The sequence below is a fragment of the Pristis pectinata genome, chromosome 9 (assembly GCF_009764475.1).
Source record: "Pristis pectinata isolate sPriPec2 chromosome 9, sPriPec2.1.pri, whole genome shotgun sequence".
Lineage (NCBI taxonomy): Eukaryota > Metazoa > Chordata > Chondrichthyes > Rhinopristiformes > Pristidae > Pristis > Pristis pectinata.
This window is the reverse complement of record NC_067413.1, coordinates 63,957,918-63,977,049: the sequence shown is the minus strand read 5'-3', so window position 1 is coordinate 63,977,049 and position 19,132 is coordinate 63,957,918. Positions and strand designations below refer to the sequence as shown.

The 19,132-nt window shown below is 36.4% G+C and overlaps 1 protein-coding gene across 1 annotated transcript in view; it reads left to right on the top strand.

The window, feature by feature from the left end:
* smchd1 (structural maintenance of chromosomes flexible hinge domain containing 1) overlaps positions 1-19,132 on the top strand; it is a 131,405-nt gene that overhangs the window by 52,866 nt on the left and 59,407 nt on the right. The window contains exons 21-30 of the mRNA XM_052022954.1: positions 730-829; positions 1,123-1,195; positions 4,137-4,276; positions 7,457-7,591; positions 9,708-9,935; positions 11,571-11,719; positions 12,830-12,918; positions 13,033-13,151; positions 14,914-15,081; positions 17,037-17,162. Coding sequence (XP_051878914.1) covers positions 730-829; positions 1,123-1,195; positions 4,137-4,276; positions 7,457-7,591; positions 9,708-9,935; positions 11,571-11,719; positions 12,830-12,918; positions 13,033-13,151; positions 14,914-15,081; positions 17,037-17,162 — 1,327 coding nt within the window. The remainder of the gene's footprint in view (positions 1-729; positions 830-1,122; positions 1,196-4,136; positions 4,277-7,456; positions 7,592-9,707; positions 9,936-11,570; positions 11,720-12,829; positions 12,919-13,032; positions 13,152-14,913; positions 15,082-17,036; positions 17,163-19,132) is intronic.

Sequence of the window (19,132 nt, the reverse complement as noted above, 5' to 3'; positions counted from 1 at the left end):
GCCCTGCACGTCTCCTTTGAATTTCCCCCTCTGACCTTAAATGCATTCCTTCTAGTATTATACATGTAAACTCTTGGAAAAAGATACCAGCTGTCTATGCCTCTCATAATTTTAAACTACTTTGAATGAACCTCCTTTTGCACTCTCTCCAATGGTAGTATATCCTCAAGTAATTGGACCAAAACATTGCACAGCACACCAGGTGTGGCCTCACCAACACCCTGTACAATGGTAAAATTACCTCATTTTTAAACTTCAAGCCTTTTGCAATGTGCTATTATGCCATTTGCCTTCCTACCTACTTGATGCACCTGCCTGTTAACTTATTGTGATTCATACATGAGAACTCCAGCATCCCTCTCATTTACAATCTCTCTCCATTTAAATAATTGTCTGCTTTTTGATTCCTCTTCCTGAAATGCATGACATTCCATTCAATGCAGTAAAATGTAAACATGGCAAATAGTGTTTACTCAATCCATCAATATCCTGTTGCTGTGTCCAAATACACTCATTGCACATGCCCTCCTACTTATTTTTGTAACGTGGCAAGCTTGGATACCTTACACTCTGCTCCTTCCAGGTCATTCACATATATAGGTAATTGAAGGCTAAGAATTCCCCTAGTTACATCCTACTGTCCTGGGGGGAAAAGAAAATTATTCCTTCCTAAAATTAATTTCTTTGTATATAGAAAGTAACCACTTCTGTTTTAATTGTTCTTTGCAGTGGGTTAGAGCTGCGTTATGAAACATTTATGGCAAAAGGAACAAGCTTCATCATTAAAGGTGTAACTGCCAGAGGTCCTGTGAACAACTGCCAAGGCAAGGTATGTTTAATTATAGTTAATCCCCCCAAAAGCCTTTGTGGTTTAAGTTCAATAATTCAACCCTATTTTTCTCCCCTCTTGGTGCATATGATTTTGATTATCCTGGTGTGTAAAGATGTGAATGTTTGTATATTTTACTTCACTTGTTTTCTTGTTGTATTTCAGAAGTGAAGGCCAACACAGTTAAATTTCTGAACAGTTTTTGTTGCTTTTAAAAGTTCAGTTAAATCTCAATCTGGAAATAGCAACATTAATGCATATGATAAATTAATTGTTCAATTATTTCTTTATAGAACTTCACTCTTAAGGTAATCTTACCTGGATTGAAGGAGGATACTCAAGTGTTAAAAATCCGGCTGCTGCCTGGTAAGTTCCTGAATTTCACAAATTTTTTAAAATTCTGTCAGGAAAGTTAACTATCAATAAATCTAGAATATTTAACAGGTACAATGGTATCATTTTGTGTGTTTTTAATATTTGAGTTGAAAAGAATAGTGTCATTATACTTGAAATTCATCAGAGGAATTACGTGGATGTGTGCCACGGTCTGACACTGAAGCATTGATTTATGGCGTATTACCTCAATGCAGAATTTTGTGTACTTACCAGCAACATTAGACCCGTAATCTTTACACTTCTATTCACAGGATTTGGGTTTTCACTAACCTGTACACCATTAACTCTGAGCTGAGTGGCTTGCTCGGCCGCTTTAGAATTCAGTTAAGAATTGACTGCATTTGGTCTCATGTCCTACACCAGATAAGATAGTAGATGGTTAAAAGATGTGAATGAACCAAATGGGTTTTGCAGCAACAGACTAATAGCATTTATTCTAAATCTATTTAATTGCAGAAACTTGTATTCCCCATCTCCTGTGAGTTCCTGTTTTCTGATCAATAGTCCAGGCTTCTGGATGCAAGTCCATTAACTTAACCAGTATGCCACTGCATCCTAGATTGATTGATTTGTTCTGATTAGGTTATTTCATTATCATTGTAAAATGTGTATTCTACTTTCCTGTTTTAAAAATTCAAGAAGCTCTAGACAGTTGAATATTTTCTCAGTTCCAGATTTGAGGTTGAATTAGTCTGGTGAGAAATTCTTGCAAAATATTTCCAGTAGTCAGTCAGTCTTGAACAGTGGTCTGGAAAGTGATTATAACTAAAACTGAATAACTTTATCCAATATTTGCTTGAGTGCTGGCAAATCTCCCTCTTTCCTGCTCTAATTGACACACATCCATTACCCACCAACCTTCCCCAAACAACATCAAAGGTAACATTGTTTTTGAGGGAAAGTTCATATCAGTATTTTTTTTACCTTCTCTTATTTCCCCACCCCAACTCCAAACAATATGTTGCTCAAAATCTTTTGTAATGTATCCCATTCTAAATGAGAAATAATTCTCCTTTAGCAAGGGTGTGTTACTAACTCTTCTAGGGCTGATTTTGTTCAGGAACTGAACAAATTGCTTCAGTTTTAAAACCTGTACTACTACCAGCAAAAAGTGACGGTAAATGTGATTGATGAATTACTTCTGCAAGCTCTGCAGTTAGAATGCATAGCATCTTCATGAAGTGCAGAGTTCTGGAAATTCAATTTTAATGTACATTAGAAACCTGATCAACAGACATAGACAACTCGTAATCATTTTACCTACATCTATATACTTAGCAGATAATGTTTTTGGCATTTGTACAGTAAAGTGTATCAATGATTTACACACTTGGTCGAGAAAAGAAATGGTGTAGTCTTGAGTTGCCATATGGCATTTTATGGATTCTAATGCCTCAAGCTTTAAATGTATGAATTAGGACAAAAATGAGGCAGTACTTCTGTCAAGGGAACTTGCTGGTGTTTAGAGTTATTTTTGATTCTTCCCCACATGCATGTCTGCTCAAATCTGTTCCAATTATGAATGTCAAGGCTGTGCAGAATGTAATGCTGTCAACTGGGTGGCTATGAAATAGCCAAAATAAATTGCTGATAGAATTGCCTGTAAACAAAGATTTTGAGTGCTTCCCTGGTAATCAGGCACATTAAAACACCATTAAGAATACATTAAAATGATTGAAAATGTTAATTTTTAAAATCTTCTAAATATCAAATGCAGTTTAATTCAAAGTGTAAATTGCACTGTTCTTATCAAATGACTTAAGATTGCTGTTCCTGTGCTTGGTTTAAAGTGGTGTAGCTTCAGCAGACAGACATTCTGCTTAATATTACAACCTGGCCATGGTATTGCTACAGAGGTCAGCTAGCACGTAGTGAAATAATAAGGACCCCAGAGTACAGTGTACAGGTCCGGACTTAAGAATGGATATGTTTATACTGAATACAAAGATTCACCAGGTTTGATTCTTGAGATGGTGAGGTTTATCCTTGAAGAGGGACTAAGCAGTTTGGTCTATACTCTCTTGACTTTAGAAGAGGGAGACGTGATATTGAAATTTACTGAATTCTGTGGGACTTAGCAGTAGATGTAGAGATCAAGTTTCCCTTGGCTCGGGTGCCTCTAATGGGATTGCAGTCTTGTGATTGAGAGAAGCAATTTCTTCACCTGGGGTTAATGAATCCTTTGGAGTTCTTTACTGAGGAATTCTGGCAAATCAGTTTGTAAGTTTATTCAAGACAGACGTATAGATCTTTTCATATGACATGAATTGGAGGATATTAAGAAGTGTAGGAATGGAGGTACTGAGGTGAAAGATCAGCCTTTACGTTTTTTTTCTTTGAAAAGTGGAGTAAATGCGAATTGTCAAATGTCCTGTTCCCCTCCTATCTATGTATGTTCTGGTATTCAAACTTGCTGACACTTGCAGGTGGTTGCTGATGGCAGTGGGGAGTGATTTGACAGAGAGCTGCTGGCTTTCCCAGTGAGTTAAGGCCCAAAAATCTTTCTAACCAATTCTGGTGGTTGTTCTGCTATCTGTTGTGTTAACTGATGAGCTGAATGAGGTTCCAAGCTTTTATCTTGCCTACTTGGGTAGTCAAAAGGTGAAGCAATTTGTTACAGTTCCCCTCAGTTTGAGGCCAGGAAGAGGAAAGAATAATTGCCTGAGTTTCAGTGCCTACTGTCCAGCAACCCTTGCCCAAAGTGTGTGCATCTAGCTTAGTGGTGATATCTTGCAGAGCTATGAAATCTGCCAAAACTACCTATCCATTATTAATGTTAAAGAATTTTCATCTTGGTCAGGTTCACTAGAGATTTGTTTGTGGCTTGTAACATAACATTGGAGGAGGGCCGATCTTAAAGAGATAAGGTGGAATCTATGTAGAAACTCTAATACTGTATTACCAATTACAGGCCCACCACATGCCCTGAGGATAAAGCCAGAATCTAATAAAGTAGTTATTGAAAATGGAACAGCTTTCCCATTCCAAGCTGAGGTGGTGGATGAAGCAGGGAATATTACAGCACAACCCAAGTTGGTGGTACATTGTAAGGTAAACATTTTTAGCTGTTAAAGTTGAGTTTTAACTGAAGACACAAAGTAATCTCTCCTGCATTCCCTCGGTATATTCCCCTTCATTATTTACAGAATACATTGTTCACCAGAGAACTGCACATTTGCTGTATGGTTCTCTTTATAATAAATATTGATGTCTAGATAGTTTTGTTAACATCACTTCGCTTCGTATGGATGAAAGCTGCACTTCTTTGGTTTTCCTGTGGTTTGGTTGAGTATAAGATTTAAAACCCCTCATAGAAATGGTTCTTGTCGATGTGGGCTTAGTAAGCTGAGGGCCTGTTTGTGCTGTATCTCTCTGGTCTATTGTATATTTGCTATAAACTGAGTTCTATATACCCAAGGTTTACATAAACTATAAACGTAGCTAGCCCACTGAGGTGTGCGAGTGTAATAACAAAAAAATTGCTAGAAATACTTAGAAGTGCAGGCAGTACCTGTGGAGAGAGAATTGGAATTCTAGTTCATCGACCTTTGATCAGAACTGAAACTTCCAGTGTTCTGTTTATTTCAGGTTTCCAGCCCCTGCAGTATTTTGGTATTGGATATGGATAAATTGAAGCTGGTGTATAATCAGTTCATATTATCTGCTTATTTGCTGTCCACCAACCAAAGTTGGACCCAGTCCTCCTCATCTATTTTGTGAAAGTGGCTATCTATCAGATTTAGGTACCAATCATCATCTGTATAAGTATGATGAACAGTTTCCAGATCACTTGTCAAGTGGCTCCCAGCTGTGGGCTGTCCTTGTTTACACAGCTGGACGTTATGATTTTTGGAACCAGTGTTTGAAAATATCAATACATTCGGTTGAAGTAGTTTGTTAGCTAATATGGACTGCAGATGCTAGAATCTGGAGCAATGGCTAATATAATTTGTTAGCTAATATCATTTATTAGTTGATATCATTTCCTGTTAGTCATAGAGTCGTGCAGCACAGAAATGGGCCCTTTGGCCCATGTCCATGCTGACCTTTTTGCCCAACTACGCGAATGTCATATTTACTCTCTAGGTGCTTATTCTGTGGCTAGCCTATTTAAGTGCCTGTCTACATATTTCGTGTTAATGCATGGTAGTACTTTTAGAATATTATACATCGCATTTAATGTTTATATGGGGAGTTGTATTGGGTACAAAGGCGAGGGTCTTAATCATCTATCATAATTAACTATCGTCAAGGTTGAGTTTGTAGTCATGTGCACAAGTGCAATGTAAAGCTTACTTGCAGCAGTATCACAGGCACATAGCATTAGAGACATAACGTTTGCAAGAAAAACAAACATTATGCAAGAAAGAACACAATTAGAACAAAAAAAAGTTCATTGTAGTGCAAAGTGGTCATATTTCAGAAACCTGATGCTGAGTATGTTCCCTTCAGTCCAGTTTGTAGAAATATGATTGAAATCAGTAAATATGGAGCAAATTGCTGCATTCATGGCTTTTTTTCTTGAACAGTTTTTTGGAACCACATTCCGTGTATATAGACAGATTGCACATAACTTTGCCAGCTACATTCTAGTCTGTGCAAAATGTTACAAAATTGCTTGAAACCACAGAATAAAATGGCTTATCTACAAATAAGTTACATTTGGATGAAATGGTTTGTTAATTTTGACTTGTGGCTCTCAAGATCTTTAATTCCTGTCTGAACCAAAAGCAGAAGCTTTCATAAATTTAACATTTTTATTGTATTTTGAATGCATGAGTACCTGACAGCTTGATAAATTATTCTTTTGAGTATTTGGGTTAATCAACATGGTTGTAAGAATCTCTATCTCCGTTGACACCCCGACCTATTTTTATTAATTTTACTACTTTGTGATTTTAATTACGGAGGTGTTGTGAAAAGCATCTCAAGAAGTTCACAAGCATAATTGTATACAGACACCGTGCCAAAGCAGGTGTAGCAAAAATCCCAGGTTTTCTGGAAGCTCAGAGGTAAACAGTTTAAGAGTTTAGGGAGGGAAATCTAGAGTTTGGCATCAGGCAACTGAACACAAAGCTGCATTGGTAGGATGTAGATAGGTGCATAATAGAGAGAGAACTGGAGTTGTTGGAGATATGTAAAGCTGGAGGGGGAGTTGAGATTTTATCAGGAAAGCATGGGAATTTCCAGATAAAGGCCCAATCATTTTGCCTTCTGTTGTCCATAATACAATGATAACTAAGAAATCTCATCAGGGTAAACAATCTCACTAGATCTACCACAGACCCAGAGATGAGTAAAGAACACCTATGTTGGTGGAATGCTTTGGGAGCTATAGTTCATTATCCTACCAAAGATAGCATACTTAGCTATGTGATGTTGCAATTCCTACAGAGCATCACTAAATATTTTCTGACTTTAAAAATTGAATGCAGTCGAATGTATGAATCTGTTTTTCCACCATCACCCAAGGAAGTTATTTCGTGGAAATACTGTTCTTATTGTAATGTTTTGGCAGATTACCTTTAATTCACCCTAATCATTATCCTCTGGTTGTCTTCTCTGATTCTCTTCTGGACAAAGATCATGGTCTGTTAACATTTCTCTAGAAGCCACAGAATGGCAACCATAATGTTAACGGATATTGCAAGCTCAATAATTGGAGTGTTCAGGGGTAATGAAAATTGGCCATAAATATATTTTTGAACTGACAAGTAGCTGGAAGTTGAAACTAGACTTAAATGAATTCTAAAGAGAATAGAGAATAAAATTTGTAGCTATTGTCTTAATTGTTATAATTTCAAAAATTTGGAAAATATACTTTGGACATCCAATTTAGATTTTCACGTGAAGACTGAGAGAAAAGGAAGCTCTACCTGCACCACTATTTCTTAGTTTTGTAGAATTTTTCTACTGCTATATTTTACACGTCTTTTTAAGGAAAGTTTGCATTTAAATCTTGGATAACAAATGGCTACATGTATAGTATGGTTAAAAACGCATCCTAAAGATTCCATTTGGGGGAGGTTTCTACCTTTACGAAAACTACATTGGTTGTTTTATTGTCATATGCAGCTATCTATTCCATTATCCTGAACTTGGTTGGAACTGACAAAACAGTTCATTATGTAATTACTGTACCTTTGACTCAAAGCCCACCCTAACTCTTGTACATTAGCTTGTCCAGTTCTCATTGATTTTATTGTAATTGTTTACATGGTTTTATTTTAGTTTCTTGGTGCCCCAAATCTGCCTGTGTATACAGTGGATTGCAGCAATACTGGTACTGGAATCCTAACTGGCCCTGTGATACATGTCCAGAACATTAAAAAGGACCAAACATTGAAGGCAAAAATTGAGATAGCGGTAAGATTTTTGTTTATTCAATATTATCTCTAATTTGATTTTAATAGATTTAGCCAATAGGTATTGGAGTACAAGTCAAATGTACTGATATACTAATTGTCTTTTTTGACTTTCACTGTCAAACTGCTTAAACTGTTTGTTTTCCAACTTATTTGCTGCTTTGAACCATGTTAATGAATTATTTATTTGTGTGTTGAGCTTTTTTCTTATTTTTCCCTTTTTCCTTTCTGTTACATTTCATCTATTAGCAAGGACAATTATTCATTTGAGTTTACTAGAGAAATCAGTTTTGCAAAGAAACTGGTAGCCAGGAGAATATAATCTTGAGCTTCAATGGGATCCAGGTTGAAATGCAGTTGACATAAAGTAACATTTGGATTAACTTGCAAATTGTTAATGGATTTATGCAAGCTTTTGACTTGACTACATGAAACTTAACAGTCTGGCATATGGTTAATTTTTGGAGTTTTAAATGTTTCGTGTGTATGGAACTGACCTGTGCAAAAATACTCTGGCTCTTCTCAAGCTGAAGATTCGAGTATTAGGATATTTGTGGCAAATAGGTTGCGTGCAGTGCACTGAAGGGGTATTGATATATGTACTTCGGGAAATTATTGGTTGCAACCTTCTGCTTTCTAGAAATATCTGAAAAATTAAAAAGGAAACCTGTCTAAACTTCGATCAAGTGAAGAAAATAAAACTGTGGTTGGAGCTGGGATTGGTCAAGACTAAAAGGTCTTCCATATCAACAAAATTAGAGAATTAATAGTTTTAATAACTGAAGTATGATTTAGTAGCTGTTAATGAACAAAACAGCTTTGATTCAAACAGTTAGGAACTCCATATTGGTTTTGCAAAGGATGGGATAATTGGTCCAGCAGCATTTACTTAACATTAAATGTTAAAAGTAACATCAAATGTTACTTTTTGTACAGCTTACTAATCACAAGTTTTTGGATATTTCCAAGAAGTGCAAAAGCAAGTGAAACCAGTTACCTTTTAACTGGCACCTGGACTCATCACTATTCTTCCCTCTACCCTTTTAAAACAAAACCGACCAAACTGCTCTGTTCCTTTGTCCATCTTGTGTTCATGCAGCCCACTTCTCTTTTAATTACATAAGCTTCAATTTTACTAATGGTTCTGGTATGGTTCAATTCTAGCCACTGTCTGTAAGGAGTTTGTATGTTCTCGCAGTGTCTGCATGAGTTTCTTCCAGGTACTCTGGTTTCCTCCCACATTCCAAAGACGTACAAGTTAGGAAGTTGTGGGCATGCTATGTTGACGCTGGAAGTGTGGCAACACTTGTGGGCTGTCTTCAAAACACTGTACAGAAGAGATGCATTTCACTGTTTCGATGTACATGTGACTAAAGATATCTTGTATATGATAAATTATCAAATGCTTTTCAAGTCTACATGCATATCAACTACATTACCTGTATCATCCTTTTTCTCTCAATGAATCTAAATAAATTGGTCAATTTGTGCTGGCTATCAAATGGTAATCCATATTTTTCTTGTTTTGGGCTGTCCTATCTGTAGTTCCTATGTTTATCCATTATATATTTTTTGGAAAAAGGTGTAACACTTTAACATTTTGTGGAGAATGAACTGAAAATGGACTTTTGCAGAAGGGAATCTAGCAAATGTTGGAGAAGACTGTAGAAAGAGGGAAGGAGAATAGCTGAACATGGGTTGCAAGCTATTAACCTCAAGGATCGCAGGGGTTCAGACCACATTCTGCTAGAAACTAGAGGGCAGCCAGTATTGCACTTTTGTTTAGCAAGAGTGACTGACACACTTGTCAATGACAAAGTTGTCATTTTCTTTTAAATTCACTTTATTTGTTCCTGAATGCAATACAATTATTGCCAGGTTCCTTCATTTGAATATTTGCACTTTATTTTGGAGCTCATGGAGAAGTTTGCTATAATAGGCATTCTATTGTGTGTACAATTTTGATTTTGTAATGTGCTTGCTGAATTCATAGTGTTATCAGTTGAAAAAAGGTGGTGAGGCATTTCCACCAGGAAATTTCATAGATTTTTATTTTCATATTTTCTTTGTTTATTAAGATGTTATTTAAAAAAAACTTTTGTATTCTTAATATGCAGAGCTGCAAAGATGTTCCTTCAGTGGAGAAAGTAATTAAATTGCTCCCTAGCACTCAAGTTGCCAAACTCCAAATATTCAGTATGGATGGACAGAAAGCAATACCTATCAAACACCAGGATGAAATTGATTGGATAGCTGGTGACACGATTCACCATCTTATCTTTCGAATGTATGATGAAGGTGATCGTCAGATTGTTGTCAGTTCATCTCTGGCTGAAAAAATTAAGGTAGACACTGATCTTTAACTCATTTTACTGATATTATCTATAATAATATATTATTTAACACTTAAATTTTTCAAAATAATTGAAATCACTGCATGAGATAATTTGGCTCAATTTGCTGGTGACATTAACATCCAAACTTAAGTACTCATCACTAAACCATTTCTAGAAAACATGAGCGCACTTAATTTTTCAACCAATTTTTTTTTCTTTCTCACACCTTGAACATTCTAATAAGCATTTACCAAAGATCACTGTAAACTGGTTAAATGTAAATTGTGCGGTTTTCTTAACATCAACATGGTTGTAAATATCTATTCAATTATGGGGATTGAATTTATCCTCTCCGAAAGAATCTGAAATGAGATCTTTTTTCCTTGATCTTCTGAATACACAGATCCCAAACTTCTAAATTATGTGGATGAAAAGAATTGTTTAAGATTGATGTCCCTTTGATTCTTTCCTACACTGATCTGTGTGCCTGGATTCCTTGCAGGAGAATGTTGGGCAGAATTCTGTAGTCTTTTGAGTTGGATCCTCCTTGGATTTCTATGGAACTCTATTAAACTTTGAGGGTTTATTTTCCTTCCTGACTATATCATAATATCCAGGTCACTTTCTTTATACTCCTGTATACTTGTTTCTGTAAGCTATCCACCAATGCGCCTCATTCTTTTCCTCCACCCCCAGTTAACTATGAACTTAAATTCCAACTATTCCCTTTCTTACCTCTTTACATTGGCCATAGTAAATCCTATTTACCTATCTTACCAGCCTGTCTGTGCCTCAGTAGTATAAGTACTGACCCTTCTACTTGCAGCTCTTTATTGTGAATATGCTGATAGAAATTCATGATACTTAATTCCATTTTTCCTCCTGGTGGCCCGAGATTGAAGCTATCTGTAATTTGTTTTCTGGCCGTTTATCAGTTTAATTGTAGAATCTCTAAATCTCTTTCCACTCACCACCAACACACCTTGATTAACTCCTTCAGATTGATTTATGCTTTTGTCTGTCTCTTTTAGCCTTGAAATACAGACCTATTGTATTGAGCAAATACAGACTCAGTGTTTTGATTTACTCCTTCCTTGGTTTCATTTGGTTGATACTTTGAAAGCTATTTCATTCATTTAAGTCGGTATGTGACTGTTTCAGATGCCCTTCCACATTCTGCATCGTGTGGTATCCTGTCTTCCAAGTTCAGAATTTGTCTACTTGAAAATTTTAAGATACTTTATATATCGTATGTAGTCTTTCTGGGCGTGTTGTAGATCAAACATTTCAACGCATAAATTGCTCAACTCCATATCCTGTTATTAGGCTGCTATTTTTATGCTGTCCTCTTAATTGGAACTAGTTCACGCTCGTTTAATTTGGGCTCATTTTGTTATGGTGCAAAACTTGTTTCATTGCCATCTTCACTTTGTACACTTTTTTGCATTTTTCTGTATCAATTTTACATTCAAATATTATTCAAATTCAGAGAAATCAATTTTCATATTGTAACTTTTCCAGTACAATTTGAGTTTAATTTAATCTGTATTTAAAACCACTGGACATTCAAATTAATGGTTTGTTGACACCATTGAAGTTTCGCTGTTTTTCTTTAATCAAATGCTTGGTTATTTTAAATTTTAGGTCAACTGGACACCACGTATAAATAGAGAACATTTAATTCAAGGATTATTGCCTGACGTAAAAGTACCCAGCTCTGTTAAGGATGTGCGTTATTGTCAGGTATCATACCAAGATGATCATGTTTCACTGGAGAGTGCATTTACAGTGAAGTAAGTAAAAGAACTTTTAACTTGTTTTTACCAGTCCGATCACTATGCATTCCACTTGGATGCAGTTGCGTAAATGAGTCTCTGTATGTGCTACAAGGTATGGATTAGATGCTTGAAAATCTCTCTTGCACTATTACACTGTTTTAATTTATGCAAAGGCTACTGTTTCTCAACAACAACAAAAACTTGGGATGAGTGATTGATACAGAATTTCTATTCTCACAGGCAAAATGTTACTTATTCCCAACAAACCTCAGTCGTGGCCTGAGGGTCTATCCAGTAAAAGCAGAAAATGTAAATCCTTGACAAATCAGGTGGCATATATCGGGGGAGAGAAAAAATTTAAACTAATTTTCTTCTGCAAATTCTGTCTGACCTTGTTCTCAAGATTTCAGTATCTTTGTATTGGAGGGAGACAGATAGTTATTAAAGTAGACTATTGGCACATTGATAATATAGAATACTATTACCATGGGAGAAATTTTGACCAGGTTTCGTGGACCAGCAACTCCAAACATTGTGCACATACGGTATTGTGTAATAATCCTATTCGTGTACTTGTGTCATTGCAAGCATCTGTGTCTATATTACCTGTTAAATCCACATGGTGGATTTTGCTCAGAATCCCATGAGCTCAAGCAGATGCTTAGGTCATTCAATCTACATAAGTTTTGTACATTGTCATGCTGTGATTTTGTTTTTTGACCCCCCCCCTTTATTCTAATATATGAAAACATGGTGTATTCTTTTTCAAAATTGCTACCTTTTTTTACAGCAGATGCTGCACTTCATTAGAATATCTTCTATCCTTCATGTAGAAGATGTATAGTAGAGAAATATAACTGAATCGTGTGCAAGGCAAGGTCAAGAGAATTAGAAATAGGGAGATGGGAAAGAAAGAAAACCTAAGTAAAAATACAGAGTAGAAGGATCCTAGCATAGTGAAATACTTTGTCATCAGATTTGAGACCCATAAATAAATCGCATCTATGGAATCAACAGGTAGATCATTTTAACTTGAAAGCATGTCCTGAGAAAACTATGGGGCTTTTGAGCTGTATTTATAATTTTAAATTGAATTTAATGTGGTACAATTTTTTTTCTTAAAAGACCACAGCCAGATGAGCCTAAGCTTTTGAAATGTTCTTTGAAAGGATTAAGCACTGTCCAGATGGGTGAAGAACTGCAAGGAGAAATACGTAAGTTTTGTTCAATTGTAACACTTTGTTTGATCATTCTGTCGTGTAATTTTTTAATATGTTAATATCAACTTGAAGTTCATCCTGAATGTAAAATCCTTTTTTGATTTTTAGATTCAATGCTTACTGATCGACATGGCAATCATATTCAGACTCTAACATCTTCTTGTGTAAATTTATTGGGAGTAGCTGCTGAAGGACTTGACAAGAGTTCATTAAAAATCATTTGGCAGGTAAAACCTTTATATTTCAATAAAACTTGGCATACTGCCTTTTGATAGGGAATATTTTATATTGTATACCATTGCAAAAGATTTTTCCATAACATTGTAGTTATCCCATAAGCCAGAATTTAGTCTTAAATGTGTTAGCAACATCACATCCACCACTCTTTCCGGCAGTGCATTCCGGGTACTTGCGACACTTTGGGTGAATCTCCTACTGCTTATCTTAAATCCATGTCCTCTGGTTTTATTCACCTCCTAAGGGGAAAAAGATGCCTGAAACCTACCCTATCTATACCCCCTTCTACTTTTATATACCTCAGTCATATCTCCTCATATCCTCCATCCAGGGAAAACAGACCTAGCTTTTCCTCATTACTAAAACACTCCATCCCAGAAACATCCTGGTGAATCTTCTCTGCACCCTCTCCAGCATTATATCATCTTTCCTATAGTGTAGTGACTAGAACTGTATGCAGAACTCTGTGAGGTCTAGATCAATGCTTTATAAAGTTGGAACATAACTCCCTATCCTCATTCATTGGAAGGCCAGCATCCCATATGTCTTAACCACTTATTTATCTGCGCTGACACCTTCAAGGATTTTTGGACTTGCACACCAAGGTCCCTCAGTTCCTCTGTTGCTTAAGAGCTTACCATTCATGGTGTATTTGTCTTGGCCTTAGTACTCAAATGCATCACCTTGCACTTATCTGGATTAAACTCCATCTGCCATTTCTCCAACACATGGGTATCATCCTGCAGCTTAAGAATACCCTCCACCTGTCAATGACTACAATCTTCTGGTCATCTGTGAACTTGTACCACCCAAACCTATAATCAAATCATTCATGTATATTACAAACAACCCTCTGGCATCACCCTTTCCTAACCTGAACAGTTCACAAGTCAGAAATGCAGCTGTGAACAGAGTTCCCACCTGGCAGAAGATGCCTGCAGCAGCTGGCAACTCCACCTCACCAGTCTCCCAAATGCTCATTACGTACGGGGTATATGTATGTTGGACGTTCATAAGCACAGGAGGACCTGCATTGTCTTAACAAAGATTTACTCTCATCGGACTGTTTAGAGAGCATTGCGCAGTACATTTCCTTGGATCCAAAGTTCCTATAATTTAAATATATTTTCTTGGGAAGCACTTGTATAGTTTTGTGTAGTTGTTACTTATTACTTTTTGTAAAGTTACAATTTCATAGGACATTGGTTTACTTTTCATATCAAATAGCCTCATTGTGTGAAAGGGATTTTGATCATGTGTCATTTTATTTAATTCATTGTTCGTGTTCATAAGTACCTTAACTCCAAAATGTCTGTATTTGAAAACATCATAGCAGCAGCTTATGATATATGATACTCTTGTGAAATACTTTTTTTTCAGGCTGTGACTATGTAGATGGTTGAATATTGACACTTTCTACTAAAGCACTATTTTGCAGAGCTGAGTTCAAGCCCATGCTCTACATCCAATATTTGGGCAGTATGATTTGACGTGCTCTGTTCAGAATTAAACATTTTGTTTTAAAAAAAACTATCGCAGTATATTTCCAAATTCCTAAATATATGGGAAGATAACTTTGAGAATTTTTTTTCTTAATAAAAATACTGACAATACAAATTTTGGCATTTAAAGGTTTAAATGCCTCAAACCATGGCTTTCCTGATTAAGTGTCTTAAGCCTTTGTATGGATACATGATGCATGTATATGATGGCTGCTATATGATTGTGAGATCATTCTTTTATTACTTTTAGGAAAATAACCAGCTTATGGTTGTTCGGGGAATAAAGTTTTTACCAGGAACCACTGGTCACAAAGAAATTTGTTTTGCTTGGCGAGATTTTGTAGACTATGTAAGGATTCATCTGACTGCGGGACCTCCAACCCAGATTTCCAACCTTGACTGGGGAAATACTGAAGAGGTAAAATTTGAGTAATTAGACTACCTTAAATATATGAATATTCACTTAAATCTTCTTATTTACAAATGTTTTTGGAGGTTATTCACAAATGGCTAAATCTGCAGGTAATTTTTTATGCAGCAGTTTCATTGTTTTACCAGACCAAAAATCTGAATTTGGTAGGGCTGGAGGAACGTTGATTAGTTAAAATTTTGTCACTAAGCTTTGGTTATTCCTGGCTTGCAACCAAGTTTTATGAAGTCATCTAAATGTTCTACAGAGAATAAATATGAAAAGGAAGCAATTTTTTGCCAATTTGTTAATTTTTGAAGATAAAATAGTTTGGTAAGCCAAAATAAAGCTTAATAAAAATTTAGACTATAAAGATCAGCAAGCTTGATCTCACTGACCAGTCCCCTCAAATAGAGTTGTTTGCTGTCCTCCAGTCAACTATTTTTTAGGCTCCAATGCAAAGTTATCCAGGATTTTAGTGGTGGTGTCAGTGGCAGGAGGGTCTCCAGCATAGGGAGGATGTCTTGCCCTTGAAGCTGCCCTGACAGCTTTGACTGCCTCTCAAACCTTGCCCCCAGCTTTGTCAGCTTTAAATGTTGAATGATTTTTACTGTTGTATGTCTCCAGCATTCTGAAACATTTTTAAAAACTATTAACATTAGTCATGTAGCATAGATACAGGCCATTCAGCCCACCATGTCTGTGAAAAGTAGTGGTCACCCAATTAACATTAATCCCATCTTCTAACATTTGGCCTGTATTTTTCAGTGCTTCAATGATTCAAGTGTTCATCTGGACACTTAAATGGTGTCAATGCCTTTGCTGGAGAGAGTGGTGGTAGCAATGTATTCCAGGTTTCTGGATGAAGAGGGACCTTCTCAAATCCCCTAAATCTGTCTGAAATAGGGTAGGCACAGGAAATGTTTCCTCATCTATACACCTCAAATTTTTATACCTCAATCATGTCCCCTCTTAACCTCTGTTCCAGGAAAAACAAACCTAGCTTCTCCACTCTCTCTCCTCAGCTGAAACACTGTATCACAGGCAACATCCTGGTGTGTCTCCTCTGCACCCTCTCCAGTGCTATCACATCCTTCCTATAGTGTGGTGGCCAGAACAGCGGAGGTCTGACAAATGTTCTATAAAGTTGGAGCATAACATCCCTGCTCTTGTATTTGCTGCCCTGACCGATGAAGTCCAGTATCCCATATGCCACCTCAACCAGTTATCCATTTGCGCTACCACCTTCAAGGATATTTGAACATGCATACCAAGGTCCCTCTGTTCCTCAGTACTCCCTAGGACCCTGCCATTCACGGTGCATGTCCTAGCCTCATTAGTACTCCCAAAATGCATTACCTCACAAACTCCATATGCCATTTCTCAGCCCATTTCACCCACATATCAATATCATCCTACCGCCTAAGAATACCCTCCCACCCTGTTAACAACTTCACCAATCTTAGTGTCGTCTGAAAACTTGCTGATCACGTCACCTACATCCATGTCCAAATCATTCGCGTATAGTATAAACAGCAAGGGTCCCAATGGCAATCTCTGTGGATCACCACTAAACAGGAACCAATCACATTGAAGTACATAATTAAAAGCAATGTAAAATTTAATTATGGACACCTAAAAACATTCATAAATAATTGAGTAACTTTAAAATCTAAAAACTAGTGCAGGATGCAGGAGGTGAAATTTCCCAGCCCAGACTAATGTTGAGGAATATCAAGACTAATCTCTGCTGCTTGACTTGTGGACCATAGCAGCTGAATGAACTAATAGATTGAGCCTTCCAGATATTTTGAAGTCTAGTGCTCTAGTTGGATGCATTGGTTTGTTTTTGGAGTTTGAACAATGATAACTGATCCACCTGGTCAATGTCATTGCAGTTTCTTTTTGTGTTTAACGTATTTGAATTTTAGCAATAAGAGATTATTGTACATTTTTATTTTTAGCCTATCACAGTGGTCAATGGTAAAACTCTCGATAAGCCTTTGGTTGTGCAACTTTGTGATGCCTGGGGGAATCCTTCTCCTGAACCTATGATTAAAGCTTTCCTGTTAAAGGATAGTGGTATAAAGGTAAGACATTTGTTGGTTGAAAATGTTCAGAATATGTCCTTACCATGGTCACAGTGCACAAACACAGTAAAAATCAATTGAAGCAGATTCTGGATATTTGAAATGAGAATTGAAGTTTTCATGTCAGTCAACATCTATATATAGAGAGATTGTGTTTCAGGATAATGATCTTTCATCTGCTAAATGGGGAAAAACGATATGCACAGACATTAATAAGTGTAATGCTGGAGGTGTTGGAAATTCTGAAATATTCTACTGTTCAGATAGCATGGAAAATAAGTTAACAACCCTGGAGTTTGTTAGTAATGGCAAACATTGGTACTTTATCATCTTTCAGCTGTAAAACTGGTGTCTTTATCTGTAATTTGATGCAGATATTCCACTGCATGTATGAGCATCTCTTGCCACTGAATTGAAGAAAATCATTTAAACTAGTACAAGTTTAAGCTATTTGACAATTGGCTCCATTTTTAAAAAAATACCCTGAAAATCTCTTACATAAGATATGAGTACATAACATTCTAACCTATGATTTCTGCTTAAACTACCTGGGCATAAAAAGCCTAATGATTTGTATGCATATTCTGATTTCTTCATTTGAATACTACAAAATTAGGAATTTTAATATTTTAAGTGATATTTCACCTTCTGTCTTGATCATGAGTATATTTCAGAATTCTAGTACTTGTATAATCTCTGAAATGTTAATTATACCTTTTCCATTTTGCTTTCCTTTGACATACAGTATTCCTTTTGACATTTCTTTGATGTGAAGGACAGATTGGCTAACTTAATGACATGAGCTTTCTTTTGAGGTCCACAACAAACGCTGTTGCTTAGCATAGAGCAAATTGTAGACTAGTAGTTCAGGTTGACAAACTTCAGAACTGAAAATTAAAGTTAAGAGGCTCTTAAGCAAGTAGAATCGAGGAAAAGGAGAAGAATGCTCTCAGTTGCCTTGCACTTTCATTCTGTGTTTTAATCTCTCCAGCTTTGTATCTTCTTGTAGACATCTCCTTTGATTCTCGACTCCCCTTCCCCATTGTTGCTACATTTTAAAATTTAGTCTCCAATCTTTTCCTGGCTCTCATGAAAGGTCATCAATGAGAAATGTAATTGTTTCTTTCTCCACAAAGGCTACCCTTCCTGCAGATTACTTCCGACTTTTTTTTTGATGTTGCTGAAATATCGGGACAAAGAGGTGACTCGTAATTGGTGTACCTATATGAATTATTACCAACAGTTAATGTCAAAAAATTAGAGCAGTATCTGATATCTGAAAATGTTAAATATTGAACATGGAATAATTTAACAATGATTCATTAAAATATACTCTTCCTTTCTGAATATCAATTAAATTTTTTTCTCAATATGGAAGTTGGTCGCAGAAGCTGGCAAAGAGAATGTCCTTTTCTCGGTAATGTGCTGGAATTAAACTTGGTAAATGACTAACATTGGAAATGGTGATGATACAACTTTGTGTGCAATTGTGTGGGGGTGGGTTGGAGGGGGGGGCGGTGGGTGGGTGGTGGTGAGGGAATGGGATGGGAGTAGAGGAGAGGTAAGACGAATTAAGAGCCAGAAATGAATTTCAGTCTGAGCGTATGATTTAAAATGCAACTGAACCATCAACCAATAGCCAGTATTACCATTGTTATTCTTCACAAATTGTACAAATGATTAGAATTTGTTTCTTGGGATTTGGTCATGAAACACATTTTTATAGTGGAAGACCAGGTTATATTTATAAAAACACATACAACATTAACTTTTATTTTACATAAATTGGGACATAATGTACAACTAAGAACCCAAACTTTTGCAGATCACTGGTTAGGCCAACAACAGGATGCAGTGTCCAATTTAGAGAAGGGTGTTAAGTGATTACAGGAAGGAATAGATAAGGTGAGGCCAGCAAATTGATGCTTTAGTTTGGGGAGTCACCGGAAAGAATGGAGAGGTGAAGGGTT